General features: G+C 42.5%; 1 protein-coding gene across 1 annotated transcript in view; it reads right to left on the reverse strand.

Annotated features, from left to right (window-relative positions):
• Positions 1-10,499, reverse strand: part of lrriq1 (leucine-rich repeats and IQ motif containing 1) — a 36,761-nt gene extending 26,262 nt beyond the window's left edge. Inside the window, exons 1-11 of the mRNA XM_034288175.1 lie at positions 10,412-10,499; positions 10,025-10,221; positions 9,853-9,930; positions 9,220-9,609; positions 7,876-8,460; positions 7,515-7,667; positions 6,715-6,865; positions 5,989-6,182; positions 4,804-4,931; positions 3,973-4,046; positions 3,063-3,156 (exon numbers count right to left, since the gene is read on the reverse strand). Of these exons, the coding sequence (XP_034144066.1) occupies positions 3,063-3,156; positions 3,973-4,046; positions 4,804-4,931; positions 5,989-6,182; positions 6,715-6,865; positions 7,515-7,667; positions 7,876-8,460; positions 9,220-9,609; positions 9,853-9,930; positions 10,025-10,221; positions 10,412-10,499 (2,132 nt within the window). The remainder of the gene's footprint in view (positions 1-3,062; positions 3,157-3,972; positions 4,047-4,803; positions 4,932-5,988; positions 6,183-6,714; positions 6,866-7,514; positions 7,668-7,875; positions 8,461-9,219; positions 9,610-9,852; positions 9,931-10,024; positions 10,222-10,411) is intronic.
• Positions 10,500-25,350: the final 14,851 nt, after the last annotated feature.

Consider the following 25,350-nt stretch of genomic DNA (forward strand, 5'->3'; position numbering starts at 1 on the left):
TGGTAGAGGGACGGCTGGGAGGCCTGTGTTACTGTGTTGGTAGAGGGACGGCTGGGAGGCCTGTGTTACTGTGTTGGTAGAGGGACGGCTGGGAGGCCTGTGTTACTGTGTTGGTAGAGGGACGGCTGGGAGGCCTGTGTTACTGCATTGGTAGAGGGACGGCTGGGAGGCCTGTGTTACTGTGTTGGAAGAGGGACGGCTGGGAGGCCTGTGTTACTGTGTTGGTAGAGGGACGACTGGGAGGTCTATGTTACTGCATTGGTAGAGGGACGGCTGGGAGGCCTGTGTTACTGTGTTGGTAGAGGGATGACTGGGAGGCCTGTGTTACTGTGTTGGTAGAGGGATGACTGGGAGGCCTGTGTTACTGTGTTGGAAGAGGGATGACTGGGAGGCCTGTGTTACTGTGTTGGAAGAGGGATGGCTGGGAGGCCTGTGTTACTGTGTTGGAAGAGGGACGGCTGGGAGGCCTGTGTTACTGTGTTGGTAGAGGGACGACTGGGAGGTCTATGTTACTGCATTGGTAGAGGGACGGCTGGGAGGCCTGTGTTATTGTGTTGGTAGAGTGACCACTGGGAGGTCTGTGTTACTGTGTTGGTAGAGGGACGGCTGGGAGGCCTGTGTTACTGTGTTGGAAGAGGGACGACTGGGAGGTCTGTGTTACTGTGTTGGAAGAGGGATGGCTGGGAGGCCTGTGTTACTGTGTTGGTAGAGTGACCACTGGGAGGTCTGTGTTACTGCGTTGGTAGAGGGATGGCTGGGAGGCCTGTGTTACTGCGTTGGTAGAGGGATGGCTGGGAGGTCTGTGTTACTGCGTTGGTAGAGGGACGGCTGGGAGGCCTGTGTTATTGTGTTGGTAGAGGGACGGCTGGGAGGCCTGTTTTACTGTGGGTCCCTGTGTGAGAGAGGTAACAGAGGCCTGAGGCTAAGGATGTACAAGCCCAGGAATCCCAAAAATCTGCCAGCAGAGAAATTGCTCTAAAGGGGCCAAATATGGTCATATGCCAAGGAAAAAAGGAATCACTTCGAGAGTATAAAAGCAGAGAATAATGGTTTCCAAATGCAGTGGATTGATAAAGTGTGATTAGCCTGTGATTACCTAAACCATATTCTTTTTTTTCAAAATATAAGAAACTATAAGTTCATGTAAAATTGTGTTGCAAAATAACACACTCAAAAATCATTCTGGAGGTGAAAAGAGCCCTCTGAACCTGACCATGCAACAGCAACAATTCAGGCCCTAGTCGGTGGGCTGATCAGCGTATTGTCACAGTAATGGGGTTTTGATGAGCCCAACCTCACCCCGCTCACACAAACAAGGATTCCAGTCCAGACCTACAGGCTTGCTGTCAGGCCAAACGGACCCTCCTGTAACGAGGCAAAAACCATAATAAGCCTTTGATCTTCACAAGCTGATTGAGCTGGAAGGCATGATAATGAAAGACATAATGCCTTCCACAAATGACACTAGTTAAATGTTCTGGGGGGGAAAAAAACATGCTTTGTATTTAAGTGCCACTGGTTTATTTATCCATACCAGAGACATGAACAGTGTTCCTGCAGCTCCTTCAATGTTGCTGGGAAATGTTCTATCCTGGCCTCGGCAAGCTTCTCCAGCTGCGTCTGTCCCTCTCTCCAATCCATCTCTCTCCTCGCCAGGGAGTTCCCGCTTAAAACCTACCCCAACCAGCCTCTATATATTTTATTTAGTGAAGACTTCCTTAAAAATAGAGTCTTAAAGAGGTCTGATTAATAACCAGGGCGAGGGCTTTTTTCTTCTCCTAGATCAGTGCTGCTGAAAGGGTCATTCTAAAGAATCTCCTGATGGTGTTTTAGCTTAGCCAGTGTTATCGCTAGACTGGGATGAAAGGGCCAGGAGGAGATTGGGAAAATACAGAGGGATAATTCCACTCTTGGCATTGAAGGTTACATAAAGTTCATTGGGAATATTTAGACGCCACGGAGGCCCAGCAACGGGGATACCCAGATGAAAGCAACCCATGGGCCCATGGGAGTTGATTGCAAATTTGTACAGAGACATTATTTTGATGTCGTCCGCAGTACTAGTTGACTAGAGAAAAAGAAAAACTAGTTTGTAATGTAAGATTCAGGTGCCCAGAGGAGAGGACAGGCTGTGATAGTAATAGGTGTTTAAATCCTGGTTCGTACAAATGTATGCACACTGGCATGTTATATTACATGACAGTGGCAGGGAATGGGCAGCAGGCTACTGGTATTACATAAATAATGTGATTATTCTTCAGTCATCACCCCTATACTGACAATATGACTGGACAGACCTTTACTTTTTTTTTATTTTTATATATTTGCCATTTTGCACTAATGACTGCACATATTTAAGAAATTCAGCAAAGCTTCCTAATGCTTAATATGATGTGCTCAATCTATTGCACATTTTCAAATCAACTAATTTGGACTTAAACATAAGTGAATGAGCAAATTGACATTGAAAACGTAATTGAGTTTCACTTTGAATCAATATTTTTGAAATTACAGCCACTTAGCGCTACACAAGGCGCATGGCTGCACAGTGCGGATGTCAGTGGCAAGCTGAGTAATCCAATAGCATTCCCAGATTGCTAGGCTAATCCCGGGATGTGGACAGGAAGCTCTGGTGTTCCGATGGAATGCTTATTTTACCGTAGTCACCTCAGCCAACGTCCTCCTCCGCACTGGGCTCACGTTCTGCGACAGGAGAGAGGATTTGGAATGGCAGTGGCTTGGCTTTCACTTGGTATTTAGCTTCCCCATTAGCACAGGACGTCCTAAAGACGTCTTTCTGGTCATGGGACGTTGAAAAGGCGTCTTACAAATCACTTTCACACCGTTTTTGGAACTATTCACAACCCTTTTAAAAAAAACTAACCATTGCTGAGTTGATGACATGAGACGTATGTACAACAGCAGTTCAGCCTTTAAGATGATATCGGTTCAAATGTCTTTAGACTGGTGGACAGGTGCTTGGAAACACGCAGCCCAGGCCTTGGCGCTCAGAAGTATTCACATACCCCGTTTTTTAAACTAGTTTTTTGGGCTTGCCTTACCTCCAGCTGGGCTCTTGCTGAAGGGGATTCCCAGTGAGGTGGACCTCTCGAAGGAGTAGACATCCCGCTAGACCATCACACAGGTTCTGCAGCTCTACCAAAAAGAAAGACAGAGCAGCGACCCAGGCTTTAGGTTTCACTACACAGACAGAGCAGCGACCAGGGCTTTAGGTTTCACTACACAGACAGAGCAGCAACCCAGGCTTTAGGTTTCACTACACAGACAGAGCAGCGACCAGGGCTTTAGGTTTTACTACACAGACAGAGCAGCAACCCAGGCTTTAGGTTTCACTACACAGACAGAGCAGTGACCCAGGCTTTAGGTTTCACTACACAGACAGAGCAGCAACCAGGGCTTTAGGTTTCACTACACAGACAGAGCAGCAGCCCAGGCTTTAGGTTTCACTACACAGACAGAGCAGCGACCCAGGCTTTAGGTTTCACTACACAGACAGAGCAGCGACCCAGGCTTTAGGTTTCACTACACAGACAGAGCAGCAGCCTATGGTACTCACTTGGTTTTTACTGTCAAGATCTCACAGTGGCTCTTGTCTAACAGCGTTATAGCTACAGTAAACGCCTGGATACCCAGACATTTGCTGGATGGTGAATTTCTCAGATGTGTGTCATTATGTATTCCATAGACAGACACATTACCATAGATTCACATTTAAAAAGTTTCCCAGCCACTGACAGAGAAAGGCAAATAGCAGAATAACATAAATGAAATAAATGAATAATATACCATTATTATTATTATTCAACCCTTCCAGGCTGTGCGGTACACACATTTCCCATTTCTAAGTGAATATTTTCTTGTGCAAGCTGGAATAAAATTCTGGCTTAAACATGTGTGCCTACTGTTCTTTGGACACGTCTTCATTTTTCAACTTATAAAAAAGATCCTTACCTGAAAGGCAGTTGTGCCTGATATCGAGCCTCTCCAGTGACACAAAATCTGACAGCGGTGGCAGTTGGGTTATACTGTAAAACACACAGAGAAATTAGCAATAGTACCTGGGTTTTTACAGGACCGTCACTGAACCAATGGAAGTAGAAATCCCACCCAAAACCACACATTCCTACAATGTGCTGTGTATTATTACATTTAATGACAATACATGGTGTGATGTTTGTCTGCATTTCTTGGTTAGATTAAGTTACAAACAACATGTAACAATGAAGGAATCCATTGATACCACAAAACCCATTGCAATGTCCCCCAGAAAATGTATCTTCACGATAACAACAAAGTCAACATCATCCTGTGAAGTCATTTAGTTGCAAAATACAGCAATTCAAGCAATACAGCATTCAAAAAAAACAAACAACATATGTCCCATGCAGTGTCCCACTTTGTAAATATTGTGTTCGCTCAAATCTTTGTTCGTCAGAAAGCAGTGGAAACAGAAAAAATCTGCAAGTCGGGCCGGGTTGCCAGGTTCAGCTAAAACGTCCAGCTTAATAACCACTCAAAATCGACCCAAAAGGCCTGAAAAAGTAGCACTGAGGGAAATGCACAAAATGCTTTCCATTGACTCAGTCATGGTGAAATAGACAGAGGGATGTGTACTGGCTGATGAGTCTATCTGGATTTCAGGTAGTTAAAACAAAGGTTAGTGTGGTAGTGTGTTATCCCCATCTCCAGTTTTCAGAATAAATAACTATCACACATGACTGCACAATCTTCAAATTTCACAGAACATATACGTAAAACAAAGGACAAGCCATGTGATTTTACCTGTTTTGGGCCACACACAGGAGCTGCATTAGAGGAAGCCAGGAGTCAGTGAGGTCCTCAATAGAGGAAATGCTGTTGTCCTGCAGATGGAGCTCCTTCAGGAGGACCTGGTTTTTCAGACTGGGTGGCTGGGGGATAAAGAGAGAGATAAGAAAGGGAGAGAGGGGTAAGAGAGGGAGGTGAGAGAGGGAGGTGAGAGAGGGAGGTGAGAGAGGGAGGTGAGAGAGGGGTAAGAGAGGGAGGTGAGAGAGGGGTAAGAGAGGGAGGTGAGAGAGGGGTAAGAGAGGGAGGTGAGAGAGGGGTAAGAGAGGGAGGTGAGAGAGGGGTAAGAGAGGGAGGTGAGGGAGGGGTAAGAGAGGGAGGTGAGGGAGGGGTAAGAGAGGGGTAAGAGAGGGGGGTGAGAGAGGGGTAAGAGAGGGAGGTGAGAGAGGGGTAAGAGAGGGAGGTGAGAGAGGGGTAAGAGAGGGAGGTGAGAGAGGGGTAAGAGAGGGAGGTGAGAGAGGGAGAGAAATAGAGATAGAACATATTAGTGACAGATGATAAGTTTAACTAGTCATACTGGGTATTAGAACATGATGATGACAGATGATAAGTTTAACTAGTCATACTGGGTATTTGAACATGATGATGACAGATGATAAGTTTAACTAGTCATACTGGGTATATGAACATGATGATGACAGATGATAAGTTTAACTAGTCATACTGGGTATATGAACATGATGATGACAGATGATAAGTTTAACTAGTCATACTGGGTATTTGAACATGATGATGACAGATGATAAGTTTAACTAGTCATACTGGGTATTTGAACATGATGATGACAGATGATAAGTTTAACTAGTCATACTGGGTATTTGAACATGATGATGACAGATGATAAGTTTAACTAGACATACTGGGTATTTGAACATGATGACAGACACTGCTGGTGCTCAACAACTCAGGTGCCTCCAATTCATCAATGTCAGCTGTTTTAGTCCTGCTGTGCATTTCACCCTACCAGTGTGTGGGTGGCTCAGGAAGGACTGCCTGTTTGAAACAGTCCAACATGGCCATTCTCTACATGTCCAAAGACGCAGGAGTAATGTTAGTAAAACTTTGTCAAACACCCTGGTTAGTTAAATGTAGTAATTCACTATAATGTGGACCCACATTACCCTGATGATGACTCCATTTTACCTCAGTGAGATTGTTTCCTGTCAGGTCCAGAACACTGAGCAGAGCACAGTTCTCCAGGCCATCCACACTGGACAGGTGGTTGTGTGACAGATCCAGGTGGAGCAGAGTGTAAACCTCCGTCAGTCCTTTACTACTGATCAGCTGGTTGTGGTCCAGCAATAATGTCTGCAGCTTCGTCAACGGCTCCAGACCACCTTGGGAGTAGAAGACAGAGTAGAAGAGGGTGAAGAAGAAGTGCGTTTCATCTGCATACTCAAGCAGCAGAAGGACTAAAGGAGACGGTGTGGGGAAGGGGCTGGAGCCGGGCTATGATTCACACGAAGCGACGATCTAATTTCAGTGAGCCCAAACGCCAATAAAAAAACATGAATGGCCGTCTCAGGCAAGCAATATCTATTCATGACTTGAGGCCTGACTCCTGGTCTGTTTTTCACGCTAACTAAGTCACATTTCAATACATAGTGAGTAGCAGAGGTGAGGTCCGCGGGGGACTTCAAAAGAAGAGGTACACTGCTCTCTAGTGGACGACAGCGGTTACAACTACAGCCATGATGTACCCTGACACTGAGAAGAGGTGCCAGTCAAAGCACGCGCTTAGAAGGCCACAGTCCGTTGGTGGTCAGGACCTGAAAAGTTCAAACGAGTTTGCCATTCTCCCTGTTAGGCGGAACACTATCTCTGACGGCTGTTTTGACTCAGAGAAACACCCCTGGGTGCTCGGCTCACCAATTCGGGTGATGGAGTTATGGGATAACTCCAGAACGTCCAGGTTCACAGCACCAGCCAGGCCCCGGACGGACGTCAGACGGTTCCGGCCCAGACGAAGAACCCGGAGATTAACCAGATTCTCACAGTTCACAAACGTGATTGAGTTGTCCTAGGGACGACAAAAGAAAGCATGTTTGAGTCGGAAAAGTCTAAGGCTTTTATATTGTTGCATGTTTTATTTAAATATTATCTGTGAGGAAAAGGATGTACCCAATATAACAGTTTTATATAATAAAATATGTACTGTAACACCAAGTATTAAGTGTGATTGGTTGTACGTAGTGGTGAATTGGGATTGGAAGGTGAAGAGAACTCAAGCATGGCCCAGCTGTCCCCTATTATTTGATAAAAAATAATGCTTTATAACATCCTTCACAATATCGGTGGATAATCTCATTTGGTATTCATCATACATTCCTGTAGACGGAAATCCCAAAACCTAAGGTGCCAGGACACAGCCTTGTCTGGCTTGAGCTTCTCAACCCTGCTCCTGGACACACCTGACGTAGCTCATGAAGGACTTGATAATGAGCTGATCATTTGAGTCAAGTGTGACAGGGCAGGGAGAGATCTAAAACATGCAGGGTGGGGGGGGCGGGGGGCTTCCGGGAGCCCGGGTTGAGAAACACCGCCCCAAACCATTTTAACCCCTGGATACACAGCACAGTTTACTGCATGTATCAGGGTAGATGCACAACGGTTTTCAATGCCACGACGTGAAACTACACTTACCCAGCATGCCAGGGTGGTCTGTTTACCTGCACGTCGACGTAGCTGAGCTCTGTGCACTGACTGAGGCCGTCTAAAGCTACCAGACCGCAGCGTCCCATGGTGAGGGACTGTAGTCTGGGGCACTGCGACAAAGTGGAGAGGCTGCAGCCAGGGAGATCCTCCAAAACAAGTGTGGTAATCTGCATTGGAAGGCATAGCCAAGTCAGCTGAAACACGCTTTTGGTTCAGTTACGTTTCAGCTGGATATTTTAATGTGTCCGATTCTGTATAGTCTAGTAGGTCCTGTACACTAGATTGAGTCCAAAAAAAGGTGAACCCCACCCGCAGATTTTTTTTTACAGGAAGAACCATTATTAAATAAAGAAAATTGCATAACAAGCAGGTTACCTCCTGAAGGGAACGCCAGGCCCCAGACTGAAGCAGTGTGTCTGGGCACAGGGGGGGTGAAGCGCTGCCCTCATTGGCCCTCCTCAAGCCTCTCCTCCCTGTGGTCCTGCCCCCTTGTAGTTTCTGCTTCCTCTTGTTCAGCAGGGAGAGTTTGGACCAAGGGGTGCATTCCCTCATCCACGCCAGTCTCCTCAGCTCTGTCCGCTGTGTTAGAGAGACTCTCATTGGCCCAACGGCAGCCCCAGAGGCTGAGTCCGTGGGTTTAATGAAGACAAGGGAGGGAGATTCCTCTCTGGCTTTTTGCTCACTTAGCCTCTGGCACTCGGCATTCACTCTGCTGGTCTCCAGCAGCTTCTTTTGTTGCTTCTCATATGACTCCATCCCTGTCTTTTCCTGCCGGGTCCTTTCACTCTCCTCATCCTTCCTCTGTACTTTTTCCCTTATTTGCTGTTTGCACTTTCTCCTCTCCTGTTTCTGCAGCTCTTCCTCATCCTTTTTTTCCACCTCTTCATCCACCTTTCTCTTCTCCTCCTCCCTTTTTCTTCTCTCTTCCTCCTTTCTCTTATCCTCATCCTCTATCTTTCTCTTCTCCTCCCTTTTTCTTCTCTCTTCATCCTTTCTCCTTTCCTCATCCTCTATCTTTCTCTTCTCCTCTTGCCTTTTTCTTCCCTCTTCATCCTTTCTCTTTTCCTCATCCTCTATCTTTCTCTTCTCCTCCTCCCTTTTTCTTCTCTCTTCATCCTTTCTCCTTTCCTCATCCTCTATCTTTCTTTTCTCCTCTTCCCTTTTTCTTCTCTCTTCATCCTTTCTCTTTTCCTCATCCTCTATCTTTCTCTTCTCCTCCTCCCTTTTTCTTCTCTCTTCATCCTTTCTCTTTTCCTCATTCTCTATCCTTTTCTTCTCCTCCTCCCTTTTTCTTCTCTCTTCATCCTTTATCTTTTCCTCGTCCTCTATCTTTCTCTTCTCCTCCTCCCTTTTTCTTCTCTCTTCCTCATCCTCTATCTTTCTCTTCTCTTCCTCCCTTTTTCTTCTCTCTTCATCCTTTCTCTTTTCATCATCTTCTCTCTTTCTTTTCTCTTCCTCCCTTTTTCTTCTCTCTTCATCCTTTCTCCTTTCCTCATCCTCTCTTTTTTTCTCCTCCCTTTTTCTTCTCTCTTCATCCTTTCTCTTTTCATCATCTTCTCTCTTTCTTTTCTCTTCCTCCCTTTTTCTTCTCTCTTCATACTTTCTGTTTTCATCATCCTCTCTCTCCATTTTGTCCTCCTCGCTTTTTCTTCTTTCTTCATCCTTTTTCTTTTCCTCATCCTCTCGCTTTCTCTTCTCTTTCTTTCTCCTCTCGTCCACTTCCCGTTTCTTTTTCTCAACACGGACTCGCTCCTCCTCCTTGGTTCTCTCATACTCCGCCCTTCTACTCTCCAGCTCTTGCTTTTCCAACTCTCTCCTCCTCTCTTCTTCCTCCTGCATCAGCCGCTGCTGCTCCTTCTGTTCCCTCCGACACCTCTCCTCACTCTCCTTTTTCCTCCTTCTCTCCTCCTCACACCTCCTCCGTTCCTCTCCTCTGCGATGGAGCTCAGTCCTAGTCCACCGACGTACCAGGAGGCCTCTTAGGGCTGCCTGGATGGTGGTGGCTGCCTCGCAGTGAGCCCGGTGGGTCTTCAGGAGCTCCTTCTCCTGCTCCTTCTCCAAAGCCTTCCTCTCGTCCTCTATCTGTCTCTGGAGGCAGCTGATCACCTCCTGGTTAATAGGAGAAAATGGAGGCGTAAAGTTAAACCAATAAATAAGTAAAGATAAGCACAATTTTGTTCATCAGCTTGATGTTACACCAATACATCTAACCTTTTATTTAGTTAAATTGTTCCACACAAACAACATTACCATTTGTTATAAAACATGCATGAAATAATTGTTCATTGTTTATGTAGAAAGCCAACAATTCTGGAGGGCACTGTAGAGATAAAAGGACTAAATTATGCCCACCTGCTGTTTGAGAAACTCTTGTTTAAGCCTCTGTTCTGTCTCGGTTTCTCCTAACTTCTCTGCACCTGTAGGGTAATGCTACAGGCAAACAATGACATTCAGTTAGTCTAATTTCCTATTTTCACATAGATTCAAGAAATGGGAAAGGGGATGAAATGAACAATATTCTCACAATATTGAGGTCTTCTATACTTCTCAGCTCCTCTTCAAATGCCCTTTGCCTGCATTTCCTCTGAAGCACAATTTCTCTCTGCTCCTTTTCTTGCTCCACCACGTATTGCAGAATCTTCTTCTCTTCCTCTTGAAACTTACACTCCAAAGCTTTCAGTTCCAAACTAAGTTGTTTTTCAGACTCCAAATATAAATCACCTTTAATGTGCCAAAGAGAAAGACCTAGCTTCAGCTCCATTAGCTTGAAGAATGCACAGTCTTTAACTTCATAAGACTGGTTTTGAAAAGGCAAGGATGACATCTAGTGGGCATGCAAAAAACGAATTGAGATTTTACACTGAATATTGGACCAGGACAGATATAAGCACCCTGCATTGAATACACTTACCCCCATCGTTGTGAGGCATGCTGTCTGTAAAGTCACCAACAGATATTCTGCGGGGGCTGGTCTCCTTTGTTTGGACCTCCTCATTCATTATCTGAGACATTTCCTAAATCAATAAAAAGGATTAACACTACGTCCCAGCATAAATGACACATTCAACTATTAGGCCAGCCTATTTCAGCGCATAGGCCTTAGTAACTTAGTTTGATATTAGACTACACTCACTAGTTCTTTGAACTTCAACGGGTCTTTGTGTAGGCCTAAGGCAGAGGCCTGATCCAATAAATAGTCTTCTGAATTACTTGTATTTATGAAATACGCTTCAGCTGCTCCTGGTCCTGAAAAATAGATATTGTAGAAAGACACTGAACCAGATGCTACCCTGTCTCATTGATTTCATGTAGTGTAAATTACAAATAAATGAGTCATGCATTTTCTAGTATTTATGCAGACATCGCATTATCCACAGAGGTCCCTCCCACCATCATCTTCAATGTCCTCAAGGATGACCTTTTCAAAATGACTTGCTCTGTTTTTGAAGGCTTCAAAATATGTTATCATTGGTTCTGGGATTTTTTCCTGTGGGTATTGAAAAGATTAAGGTTTACATGCATTTTCAACAGGTATATTCATTGCTATTAATTATAAAAATCTGTTTTTGGTGAAATTACAATAAGTAACTCACTAAGACACTGGTTACCTAGCTACTAAACAGCACACAAACTACCAGTTGAGCTAATACAAAACTCTCACTTCGTCAGCATCAGCTTCATCAGTAGATGAGTAAATGTCATCAGAATGATCTAACTCAGTATCATAAAAGGCATTATTGATCCTTAGTTCGCTCTGGTCTTCTGGACTCAAATCCATGTTCTTGCTGTGTTGACAACAGCAGGCTATTCGTGTTTCAGTTCCAGAACCTACCCATAAACACGGTGAGGTGATAACGAAACAAGACCACGTTCAAGTTTTTCTATTTGCCTGGCACAATGTTAGTGCTTTGTCAAGCGGTTACCTGGCGCGTCAAATATTACCAACCATGTCAAATTCAATCGAAACTCGAACACTTTTGGAACTGCTGTTGTTATGGCAACCTAGAAAATCACTACGGAACAGCACTACGGACAAACGTAACCCTTTCTGTCTAACCCTCTAGTAGTTGTGTTACCATTATGGCAACGTACCATTTTACGGGACCTTCTTGGTACTGTTTCACTCACATTTTATATAATATAATGAGAATAATTATGGCAATTTGTCAAAAAAGGCTAACCTTTGTGTTTCTAAGAATTGTAACCTATTAATTATAATTAGGCAAATTGCATTACAATCATTGCTGTCCTCTTGTGGACATTAAAAGCACTGCAAGATAGGGCTAATATAGATACGTCTGGTTAGATGAGCCTTTACGGTGTATTCTTTTGCTCTGTGTTTCCCAATCCTGATCATGGGGACCCCAAGGGGTGCACGTTTTTGTTTTTTCAAATTGAAGACTTGATGATAGGCTAATTAGAACAATCATGTGTGTAAGTGGTAGGTATGGAGTTAGATATCTGCCAAAAGGTTAAGCATACGTATTGTTAGGATCGTAAGAAAATACTTTAGTAAATTGGTATGATCGTAAAAATCTTCAGACGTAAAACATGAAACGTAAGCGTGATATTAAATCTGTGAACGTACAAACACCCCTTTACGACATTTCACACATTAAATTCTACCTTTACGTCGCCATTTATTGGTTTACAAATCGTTTTTCTATGTACAAGCTTTTGTCAGTAATCTGGCATCCGCAAAGATAACACCCGCAGCTCTTCGAAACTGTAAAGCTAGATAGCAACAATAAATTGGACCGCTAGCCTAACGTTCAATCATAGCATTGCCATTCCAGACATCATGTTCAAAATAAAAGTCCATAGCAGGTTTTTAAGGCTGCTTAACAACATTACACAAGTAGGCTATCAAGCATTTAGGCGTTAGATAAAAATACTTGACAAGGAAATGACAAGGACACAGTGTACCCTTACGTAGAATATCCTTCTGAGCTGCAAAATATAATGAAGTGATAGGTCAAGATATTCTTTAAATATAAGTCTGGCATGTGCTATTAAATTGCTGTGTTCTGTCCATACTATTTATGATGGCTGTATGTGGCCTGGAACTTCTGTAGTAATTCAGTATTTTAACATATTCTCATTTTACAGCAACAACCCAGGGGGAAAAACGAAGATCCATAAAGCAACACTGTTTGAGTATTTGGGACCACAACAAGTGTGTAGGCCTACAAAATAATAACATTTCTATAAGCCAGCAATATGTTTAAAAAAAGACTGGAAAATGTGTCTAATGCTAAAAACAAACTGGTGGAATATCAAAACTAATTAGGTTAATTGGCAAAAGGTCAGTAAAAAGAGCAGGGTACAACAGAATAATGTTTCTCAACATAAAATTACTAAGAGTTTGGGGATCTCATCATCTACAATACCTAATATTAAAAAAAAAAGAATCAGAGAATACAGAGAAATCTCTGCACGCAATGGACAAGGCCTAAAACCAGTACTGGATGACAGTGATGCCATGCAAAGAAGAAACCAGATATAAACAAGATCCAGAAACTCAGCTGCCTTCTCTTGGCCTAAGCCCAAGATAGAATGAGGTGAATTGGAAAACTGTCCTGTGGTCTGACGAATCACAATTTGAAATCATGGACGCCGTGTCCTCCGGGCCAAAGAGGAGAGGGACCATCCAGCTTGTTATAGGCGCACAGTTCAAAAGCCAGCATCCGTGATGGTATGGGTGTGCATTAGTGCACATGTCATGAATGACTTGCACATCGGTGAAGGCACCATTAATGCAGATCAATATACACAGATTTTGGAGGAACATATGCTGCCATCCAGACATATTTTCAGGGAAGGCCTTGCTTATTAAGACAATGCCAAACCACATTCTGCATATATTACAAAAGCATGGCTCTGTAGTAAAAGAGCCTGGGTGCTAAACTGGCCTGCCACAGTTCAGACCTGTCCCCCATTGAAAACATTTGGCGCATTATGAAATGAAAAATAAAACAAAGATCCCAAACTTTTGAGCAGCTGAAATCCTATATCAAGCAAGAATGGGAAAACATATCACATTCAAAACTACAGTAATTTGTCTCCTCAGTTCTCAAATGCTTGCAGAGTATTGTTAGAAGAAGAGTCAATGTGATGTAACACATTGGTAAACATGCCCCTGTCCCAACTTTTTTGAAATGTTTTGCTGGCATCAAATTTAAAGTGGGCATGTATTATTAAAAAAACAATAACATTTCTCAGTTTCAACATTTGACATGTTGTCTTGGTACTATTTTCAGTTAAGTATAGGGATAAATGATTTGCACATCATTGCATTATGTTTTTATTTGCATTGTACACAGCATCCCAACATTTTTGGAAACGAGTTTATGGTTACAGTGCGGTTTATTCTGGAGAATTATTGGAAGCAGAGCTCTCCTTTAAAGATGCATTCCAGGATTTCTGGACACTGGCTAAAAGGGGTCTCCAGAATTTGTTTACAGTCATCTATGGGTCGATATTTATCAAAACCACCCACTTTCAAACATAATTTGTTTTGGCTAGCTTAGGCTCAATGGTAATTATACTTATACACACATATGAACAACGTTTTGTCAACACCCAGCCCAAAAGGTATTTACATTTTCAAGTTTGCTATTTGAAAACACGAAGAAATTGACAACATTAGCATGCATTGTGTGAAAAATAAGTTATACATATTTTCAAAGTTATGTGAAATGTTAAATTTTTAAGTTCTTTATAATATGGTTGTAGAATTGTGAAATAATCTACGTTCGAAAAAAAATAATCAGTTATTAACCTGTTCTTTATAATTTTGTTGTGGGACATTACGCACTATAAGGAATTTATCAACACACCTGGACTTTGTCCATGTGACTGCGTAACGACTACCTTACCGCACGGCAAAGTGAACATGATCGGTCGACATTCTCTTCATAAAATTTCAAGGAAAATAGGAAAAACTTGTACGAATTTACACATCAAGTGAAAAATACCAACGATGAATTAGCAATAATAAAAATTAACTAATCAACATTACCCTCAAACGTTTCAAAAGAATAAAGGCAATTCAGATTTTTATAATGAAAATGTCTGTATTGTCTGTATACAACCATTTTTGTCAGTAAAAGGTTTCTGATCACAAGGCCAAATGTGTAGGACAACCCACTCTCTCTCCCTCTCTTTATGTGACAGAGCGAATGTGGGTTGTAGGAGGTTCAAAATGAGCTACAATAAAGTGCTAACAGCACAGTACAGCAAACTGCTACACTTCTCAACAAAGTAACTCTTTCTTTATAAAAATTGGTTCAGAGGTTCTTCTCACATGCAGAAAGTGCAGCGTTTGTACTTCAGTTTCTGAAGAGATTCCAGCGGCCCACACGCATACACCCATTCCCAGGGCCTCCCAGGAACTTTAGGACCAAACCTCCGCCGGCTTGTTCAGTGTTTCAATGGAAAACATTGTGTCCGCACCTTTATGTGCTGGGATGTCATTGTGTCCTCCTCGTGACAGCCCAGAAAGCTAGAAAAAAAAAGACAAACAACACATTTTTGTAAAATCCCCTTAGAGAAACACAACACCATCCATACGTACACACAGAGTCCGAAAGGTCAACAGTGACATCGTCAAATGTGTCTGGATGTACACACGCTTCATGAAGGTCATTGCAGGTCACAGCCTTTTGGCGGGGAGGGTTTTCAGCGGAGTCGCTGTTGTTGAAGTCAAACCGACTGTCCCTCTGTTCCACCAGGTCCCCCCCTAAGAAGCATTGACCAAGTTCAATTGCTCAAAAAGGCCCCATCAGCAAGCCTTGTCCGCTCTGATTAGGCCCCGTCAGTGTGCGGCCCTTTGTCAGTGGGCAAGGTGTCCAGTGCTTTTGTCCGGGAGCACAGAACCCAGACAGCGAACAGACAGGCCCAAGCTGCAGATTTACACAGCAGATTACAGCAGTCAATGACAGCTCCGGCCCAGATGGAGCGCCGGTTCGGAGAGTTTGGTTAGCCACTGCGTGTTGACTCTGTCGAGGGTTTTCTGTCACCCGTCTGCAGCCGTTATCCGGGTCCCCGGGGTCGCAGGCTATCGTTTCCATCTCGTGTGATGGAGAGAGGGGGGGTTTACTGGGGAAAGTGAAAAAACATGACAACAGAGAATCCCCGTGTCTCGTGTCCTTGTCCTGCCGTAAATGAGATGTGTTGGCACATTCTGTATTGTCTTACAATGCCTGTTGAGAACTAATTATCTTTTTTTTGGGAAACCTGTCCAAAGGCATTCAAATCCAAGACAAGTCAGTACACAGAATAACACAAGTAATGTAAAAAACAACAACAATATGCATATTCAGAGAGTTTCCGTGTTTAAATCACCGACCAGGCAAAGGAATGGAAAAACCTCACTTGCAACTGGATGGCCTCTGGTGTTTGATCCTTTATCTGTGTGACTTCTAATGCAGGCAGACTGAGTAGGAGCAGAGGACGAGCGTAGTATCCTGAGAACCTTTATAATCTACAGTAGCTCTAGGGGGCACTGCTGCACACCCAAGCTGACGATAAGGACGATAAGAGGCTTTTAGGAGTTCACAAGGGTCTGAGTCATTTAAAGATATTCGACTCACGTGAGGGAATGTTTTAGAGATAATCCCAGACGAAAGCAAAATCACTTTTAGTTTCCCTCATTGATTCATGGTGAATACAATCAACTACTGGGTCACCTTCTTTCCGAGCTGTCAAATGAGACTGGCCAAATCGCCACAATCCACTTTCTGTATTGTATCATTAAAAGCTTGAGATCTGGGATGATCATTACTATCCATCCAAGTGATTCTAACAAAATAGTGAGACATTTCATAGAGAAAACAATATAACGCTCAGAACTGTGCATAGAAATACATACAGTAAGGAGAACAACCTCTGCCAATATGACAGTGCTATATGGCTATATGACACCTTTATGACATTGTGATGATGTAGTCAGCAGTTGAATTATTCGGTTCAGTTCATGTTCTTTATGGAAATGCATTGTTGCGTACAGTATAATTGAGTTTTTTGAAGACTGGGAACTGTAATGTACCTGTAGCTTTGATGCGTGAACGCGTCACCACTTGGAGAGGATCCTGCCCTCTCGTAGTCCCACATGTCTTTCGAGGGTAGTTAGATCATTATGGGGGCATCCAGGAGATGTGTTCCACAACATGCCACAGAAAAGCCTCAAAGATCCTAATGAATGGTCACCACCCAAACCGTAGGCTGTTCCCACCACTACCAGAGACGGTTCTGAGACAGAAATATTTAATCATCTAGCAAACTCTCTTATCCAAAGCCAAAGCTGAACCCACATAGTTACACACTTCTACCCCTGTTTTATCATCATACTCTACCTACAGAGTTAAACACTTCTACCCCTGTTTTATCATCATACTCTACCCACAGAGCAACACACTTCTACCCCTGTTTTATCATCATACTCTACCTACAGAGTTAAACACTTCTACCCCTGTTTTATCATCATACTCTACCCACAGAGCAACACACTTCTACACCTGTTTTATCATCATACTCTACCTACAGAGTTAAACACTTCTACCCCTGTTTTATCATCATACTCTACCCACAGAGCAACACACTTCTACCCCTGTTTTATCATCATACTCTACCCACAGAGCAACACACTTCTACCCCTGTTTTATCATCATACTCTACCTACAGAGTTAAACACTTCTACCCCTGTTTTATCATCATACTCTACCCACAGAGCAACACACTTCTACCCCTGTTTTATCATCATACTCTACCTACAGAGTTAAACACTTCTACCCCTGTTTTATCATCATACTCTACCCACAGAGCAACACACTTCTACACCTGTTTTATCATCATACTCTACCTACAGAGTTAAACACTTCTACCCCTGTTTTATCATCATACTCTACCCACAGAGCAACACACTTCTACCCCTGTTTTATCATCATACTCTACCCACAGAGCAACACACTTCTACCCCTGTTTTATCATCATACTCTACCTACAGAGTTAAACACTTCTACCCCTGTTTTATCATCATACTCTACCTACAGAGTTAAACACTTCTACCCCTGTTTTATCATCATACTCTACCCACAGAGCAACACACTTCTACCCCTGTTTTATCATCATACTCTACCCACAGAGCAACACACTTCTACACCTGTTTTATCATCATACTCTACCTACAGAGTTAAACACTTCTACCCCTGTTTTATCATCATACTCTACCCACAGAGCAACACACTTCTACCCCTGTTTTATCATCATACTCTACCCACAGAGCAACACACTTCTACCCGTTTTATCATCGTACTCTACCAACAGAGTTACACACTTCTACCCCTGTTTTATCATCATACTCTACCCACAGAGCAACACACTTCTTTGGAGGGACCAATTACATAAAATCTTCCCAAGAGTATTTTTTGAGGGACACACCAAAAATAATGCTGTAATACTGTTTTAGTTGCACAATCGGTTTGCTTGCTACTGTAGCTCTGCAAATTCAGCTATTGTGGGTGAACCCTAAAAACACAAAACAAATCTACTGGATTAGCCCACGTTAGCTATGTGCATCACATGCCTTTCAGATGGTAGACACGAATACTGTCACCTTGCCAGCTAAGGAACACTACATATACTGCACTGCAAGCTTCTCTCATTGACTCAAATTCAAACAGCTGCAAAAGCTGGTTGATGTTACTGTAGCTTGTTAGCAAACTTCAGCTAACCGCTAGCTAACATAACGAGTGACCTGTAATTCAGTACAGAGAAAATGATGGCTGGTGACAGTTAGAAATGTGTTTTGTTTTATTGTATTGAGTGGTAGAAGTAAAGAAATGTCTAAGATATCCTTTGTTTGAACTATTTACTGAAAGTCAGCCACCATTAGGGTTGTTACCTTCAATGTTGAAAAATAAGGGACACCTTGCCAGCGGCCCCAATTCCGAGGGACACAAATTAAGCGGGGGTCTGGGGGTCCCCCCCAATGAGAGTGTCAGATGCTTCATTTCCTGCATTCTGGTGAATTTTTATGCACCAATTTGTTCAATTATGCATCATTTTCAAAGTCCTCTGCTACTGTGAACATGAATGTAATAGAAATAGAGTAAATATAAGCTGTAAAGCACTTTTGACTGTAAAGCACTTTGGGTCAACTCCTGTTGTTTTTAAATGTGCTAAACAAATAACAGTGACTTGACTTTCCACCATATGGATTATTGGTGAAATTTGTCTCAAAAAAACACACACAGTTCGTGCGTGCGAATGGTCGTATCTTCTGCTTACAGAACTGTCAATTTATCTGGGGAAAACGCACTGCTGGTGTTAACATGCGTCTTAATCTCCGTAACCAGGGTGATGACGTTGAATGACAGACAACTCGCCTGTCATTCTGATTTAATACTTCTCCGCTATTTCATGAAACTCAGTGGCGTCGTTGGGCCTGGGCGTCCGGGATCTTTTATGAATAGCCCCGGATCTCAAATTGACCAAAAATAATAATAATAAAAATGATTCGGCCATGATCATCTATAATTCCGATCGCGCATAATGACAATGTACACGTAAATACCGCTAGCATGTATATCGAAATTCCGCGTATACATTCTAAACCCTGTACTTTCTGTCCCGGTCGGGGGCTAAGCCCCGAATGTACTGTGATCCTTTAGCCTCTGAAGAATCTTTTGTTTGTAAACTATTTTCAATGCGCATTTAAGTGTCATAATCAGCACAAGTGCTTTCATTGCGTCTTATTACTATTATTGAAATTACATAGAAAAGTTTACATTTATATATTGGGGGTACAAATCATAGTTTTCCCCAGGATGGGGGGGTGTATCCCACCTGCCGCAAGCTTCCTCAACGGTGTAAAATGGAATTAAAGTACAGCAAGTAGGCATCAGACAAAGACTAAATGTAGATACATAAAAATACCTTATTGACAAAAAAAATGATGTTGAAAATAAAACGAAGCATGTCCTACAGGTTCATCTAAAAACTGTGGCCCATCATCCATTCTTCCCCTCCCCTACTCCTTCGAAAGGTAGCTGATCTGTGCATCACTCTGTCTCCGGGAGCTGTCTTAATCCACCCATGGGTCCCAGGCTGTTCTGTACCCCAGATCCCACTCTCTAAAAAGAGAAGTTTATTGGAGGATCATTTAGGGGATCGTTGAAACTGTGGGGGAACCCCTATAAGTTCTTCCAATAATAATTTCAAAGAGTTCTACAAAGAACTGCATTGTAATAGTTCCTCAAAGAAGCTTTTGAAGAACCTTTGCGGGTAGCTTTTTGTGCGGATAGGTTGTTCATATGGTTCTTTGAGTAAGAAGTATGAATAGATCTTTACAATTCTAATATTTGACATTTTTCATTGAAGAGCTTAAAGGAGCACCTTGCTTAAAAGTGAAGGATAATCCATAAGGATACTCCGGGAACCTTTTCTTTCTACAGTGCATGACTTGGCTGGGCCCCATCAGGCAGGACAGTTGTCAGTTTAAGGAGGCTTTAAGTCCAATACGGTAATTAATCCTCTTTTCTTCATAGCAGAATTCTTCTAAAAGAACCTGAGAGGTGACGCACTAGTCCATTCTTAAATCCCCTACATTAGTCCCATTATCTTTTTCTAAATCATTTGATTAGGAAGAGTTGGAAAAACATCCAGTATGTGGCAGTCCTGTGGGCGAAAATGCCTTGTTGATGCTAGAGGTCAGAGGAGGATGGGCCGACTGATTCAAGCCGATAGAAGAGCAACTTTGATTGAAATAACCACTCGTTACAACCGAGGTATGCAGCAAAGCATTTGTGAAGCCACAACACGCACAACCTTGAGGCGGATGGGCTACAACAGCAGAAGACCCCACCGGGTACCACTCATCTCCACGACAAATAGGAAAAAGAGGCTACAATTTGCACGAGCTCACCAAAATTGGACAGTTGAAGACTGGAAGAATGTTGCCTGGTCTAATGAGTCTCGATTTCTGTTGAGACATTCAGATGGTAGAGTCAGAATTTGGCTTAAACAGAATGAGAACATGGATCCATCATGCCTTGTTACCACTGTGCAGGCTGGTGGTGGTGGTGTAATGGTGTGGGGGATGTTTTCTTGGCACACTTTAGGCCCCTTAGTGCCAATTGGGCATCGTTTAAATGCCACGGCCTACCTGAGCATTGTTTCTGACCAAGTCCATCCCTTTATGACCACCATGTACCCATCCTCTGATGGCTACTTCCAGCAGGATAATGCACCATGTCACAAAGCTGGAATCATTTCAAATTGGTGTCTTGAACATGACAATGAGTTCACTGTACTGAAATGGCCCCCACAGTCACCAGATCTCAACCCAATAGAGCATCTTTGGGATGTGGTGGAACGGGAGCTTCGTGCCCTGGATGTGCATCCCACAAATCTCCATCAACTGTAAGATGCTATCCTGTCAATATGGGTCAACATTTCTAAAGAACTATTTCAGCGCCTTGTTGAATCAATGCCACATAGAATTAATGCAGTTCTGAAGGCGAAAGGGGATCAAACACAGTATTAGTATGGTGTTCCTAATAATCCTTTAGGTGAGTGTATACAGTTGTGCTCCTAAGTTTGCATACCCTGGCAGAAATTTAGAAATTTTGGGATTGATTTTGAAAATATGACTGATCATGCAAAAAAACTTTTATTCAAGGATAGTGATCATATGACACTGTTTATTATCACATAGTTGTTTGGCTCCTTTTTAAATCAAGATGATAACAGAAATCACTCAAATGGCCCTGATTAAAAGTTTATATACCCTTGAATGTTTGGCCTTGTTACAGACACACAAGATGGCACACACAGGTAAAAATGGCAATTAAAGGTGAATTTCCCACACCTGTGGCTTTTTAAATTGCAATTAGTGTCTGTATATAAATTGTCAGTGAGTTTGTTAGCTCTCACTTGGATGCACTGAGCAGGCTAGATACTGAGCCATGGGGAACAGAAAACAACTGTCAAAAGACCTGTCTAACAAGGTAATGGAACTTTATAGAGAAGGAAAAGGATATAAAAAGATATCCAACACCTTGCAAATGCCAGTCAGTACTGTTCAATCACTTATTAAGAAGTGGTAAATTCGGGGATCTCTTGATACCAAGCCAAGGTCAGGTAGACCAAGAAAGATTTCAGACAAAATTGCCAGAAGAATTGTTCAAGATACAAAGAAAAACCCACAGGTAACCTCAGAAGAAATACCGGCTGTTCTGGAAAAAGACGGTGTGGTTGTTTCAAGGAGCACAATACGATGATATTTGAACAAAATGAGCTGCATGGTTGAGTTGCCAGGAAGAAGCCTTTACTGCGCCAATGCCACAAAAAAGTCCAGTTACAATATGCCCAACCAACACCTTGACACGCCTCACAGCTTCTGGCACACGGTAATTTGGAGTGACAAGACCAAAAGAGAGCTTTATGGTCACAACCATAAGCGCTGTTTGGAGAAGGGTCAACAAGGTCTATAGTGAACAGAATACCATCCCCACTGTGAAGCATGGTGGTGGCTCACTGATGATTTGGGGGTGTGTGAGCTCTAAAGGCACGGGGAACCTTATGAAAATTGATGGCAAGATGAATGCTTGTTATCAGAAAATACTGGCAGATAATTTGAATTCTTCTGTACGCAAATTATCTGCCAGCTGCGCATGGGACGCTCTTGGACTTTCCAGCACGACAATGACTCTAAGCACAAGGCCAAGTTGACCCTCCAATGGTTACAGCAGAAAAAGGTAAAGGTTATGGAATGGCCATCACAGTCTCATGACCTTAATATCATCAAGCTAATCTGGGGAGATTTCAAACGTACGTTTCATGCAATACAACCAAAGACTTTGCATGACCTGGAGGCATTTTGCCAAGATGAATGGGCAGCTATACCACCTGCAAGAATTCGGGGCCTCATAGACAACTATTACAAAAGACAGCATGCTGTCACTGATGCTAAGGGAGGCAAAACACAGTATTAAGTATTTATGATTGTAATATACAGGATAAAGGTAGAAGAAACGCCCACCTTTGTCGACGAGGTGCTGGCTAAAGGGTACGAAATGGAAATAAAATGAATGAAAAAGCTAAAGTTTCGACAGACACGCTGTCTTCATCAGGGTATCATCATTGTACCCTGACGTTGGTCTTATTAAAAAAATTGGTATATTCATTTGAGTTTAGGATGTGCAGCTTTTTCATTCATTTTGTTTTATGATTGTGCCATTCTGTTATGACCTACTGTTGAATGTGAATCCCATAAGAAATAAAAAACGTGTTTTGACTGCTCACTCATGTTTTCTTTACAAATGGTACATGTATTACCAATTCTCCAAGGGTATGCAAACTTTTGAGCTCAACTGTATACAGTTAGGTCCAGAAATATTTGGATTTTTTCTTTTCTTATTTTTGGCTCTGTATGCCACCACAATGAATTTGAAATGAAACAACGAAGATCCATTTGAAGTGCAGACTTTAAGCTTGAATTCAAGTGGTTGAACAAAAATATTGTTTGAAATGTTTAGGAATTGAAACCATTTTCATACACCTTATGTCAGAGGCTCAAATGTAATACAATCATAAATAACATTTTCATTTTTAATACTTTGTTGAGAATTCTTTGCCGGCAATGACTGCTTGAAATTTGGAATGCATGGAAATCAACAAACGCTGGGTTTCCTCCTTTGTGATGCTTTGTCAGGCTTTTACTGCTGTCTTCTGTTGTTGTTGGTTTGTGGTTCTTTCTGCCTTAAGTTTTGTCTTGAGAAAGGGAAATGCATGCTCGATCGGGTTGAGTTCAGGTGATTGATTCGGCCATTGCAGAATATTCCACTTCTGTCTTCTGTCACATCATCAATAAACACTAGTGACCCAGTGCCATTGGAAGTCATGCAGGCCCACGCCATCACACTGCCTCCTCTGTGTTATACAGATGATGTGGTATGCTTTGGATCATGAGCCGGTCCAAGCCTTCTCCATACTTTTTCTTCCCAGCATTCTGGTACAGGCTTGTTTTAGTTTCATCTGTCCAAAAAATGCTGTTTCAGAACTGGGCTTTTTTTTGTTTTTTGTCAAAGTCTATTCTGGCCTTTCTATTCATGAGGCTTATGAATGGTTTGCACCTTGTGGTGAATCCTCTGTATTTGCTCTCATGAAGTCTTCTCTTTATAGTTGGCATGGATAATGATATGCTTACCTCCTGGAGAGTGTTCTTCACTTGGCTGAATGTTGTGAAGAGGGGTTTCTTTCCCATTAAAAAGATCCTACGATCATATCATCAACTACTGTTGTCTTCCGTGGATGTCCAGGCCTTTTTGTGTTACAGAGCTCACCAGTCCATTCTTTTTTTCTCAGAAGGTACCAAACTATTGATTTGGCCACTCCTAATGTTCCTGCTATCTCTATGACAATTCTTGGTTTTTGCAGCCTAAGGATGGCCTGTTTCCCTTGCATTCAGAACTCCTTTGATCGCATGTTGTGGGTTCACAGCAAGAGTTTCAAAATGTGAATGAAATCAACTCCACACCTTTTACCTGCTTAATTGATGAAGAAATAACAAAGGAATAGCCCACAACTGTCCATGAAACAGCTTTTGAGTCAATTGTCTAATTACTTTTGGTCCCTTGAAAAAGAGGGGGCTACATATTAAAGAGCTGTAATTCCTAAGCACCTCCTCCAATTTGAATGAGAATACCCTCAAATTAAAACTGAGAGACTGTATTTCAAGCCCATATTCATTATTTAACTGTAATAGAATTTATTTTGGTAAACAGACAAAATAACAAAACTTGTGTCAGTGTCCAATTATTTCCGGACCTAACTATGTGTGTGTGTGTGTATATTAACTAATTGTTCGGTGTGCCAGTGGGTGTGTGGGATGCAGTCACAAGAGTAGGATGCACGTGGGAACATCATGCTTCACTGTAGAGATGGGGACTGATGATAGCTCTGTGGATATCAGATCAGGACCAGAGGGGACGTTACTACACAACCCGATAAAATCTCTAATATTAGGGACCTGTGGCTTAGCGGTATTGTTAATCCGTACAAGTTCCACACTGTCAGATCAAATCGACCAATCACTTTACTGAAACATAATGTACTTAACACGACCAGGTGGGTAGAGCCACAGGTGTTTCCCCATGGTCGCACCCATTGCCTACCATGGACAATATAAGAGCATCTGAGGGCAGAAGCACCCGATTTCTTGGTTGGGTGTCGTTATCTCCAGCAAAAACACTGTGACGGAGGAATAAGACACAACACGGTGATTGCAGACACACATAATCTACTGTTTCGGTCAACAATGACTCTTGAGCTCAACTATTTTTTTTGTCCTACACCCAAGGCTGGGCAGGCTAACATCATTCTATTTCACAGGTTTGAACTGCATGAGGCATATGGGGGCTTGGAGATGGGAATTTTGGATTATGTAGAGGCATGGCTGGGGTCATTTCCATTTAAATTCCAAACAATTAAAAAAGTGAACCAAGACGAAAAAGCATTGAATATAATAAAAAGTTTTGCGTACTTCCTAAACTGAGAAAGATCCAGTGTGTTAGGCCTTTTCAATGGAGTTTCTGATTAGATTGGTCACTGAACGCAAAGGATCATGGATGTTCTCACCGGTCATACACAGTCAGAGGAAACTGTGCAGAACAATAATAACTACATTTCAGAAGACCTCAGAGAACGCCTTAATCCCTTTTAGTTTTCCTAATGAGAATGTTACGCTAGTAAACAACAGAAGCATGTGGCTCACAACAATGACATGAAATGCAATACCTCTACTTTCCAACGGTCTTCTCCCCATTCACACCAGTGACGGCCTCCCAG

This window comes from Esox lucius, chromosome 19 (genome assembly GCF_011004845.1).
Source record: "Esox lucius isolate fEsoLuc1 chromosome 19, fEsoLuc1.pri, whole genome shotgun sequence".
NCBI lineage: Eukaryota > Metazoa > Chordata > Actinopteri > Esociformes > Esocidae > Esox > Esox lucius.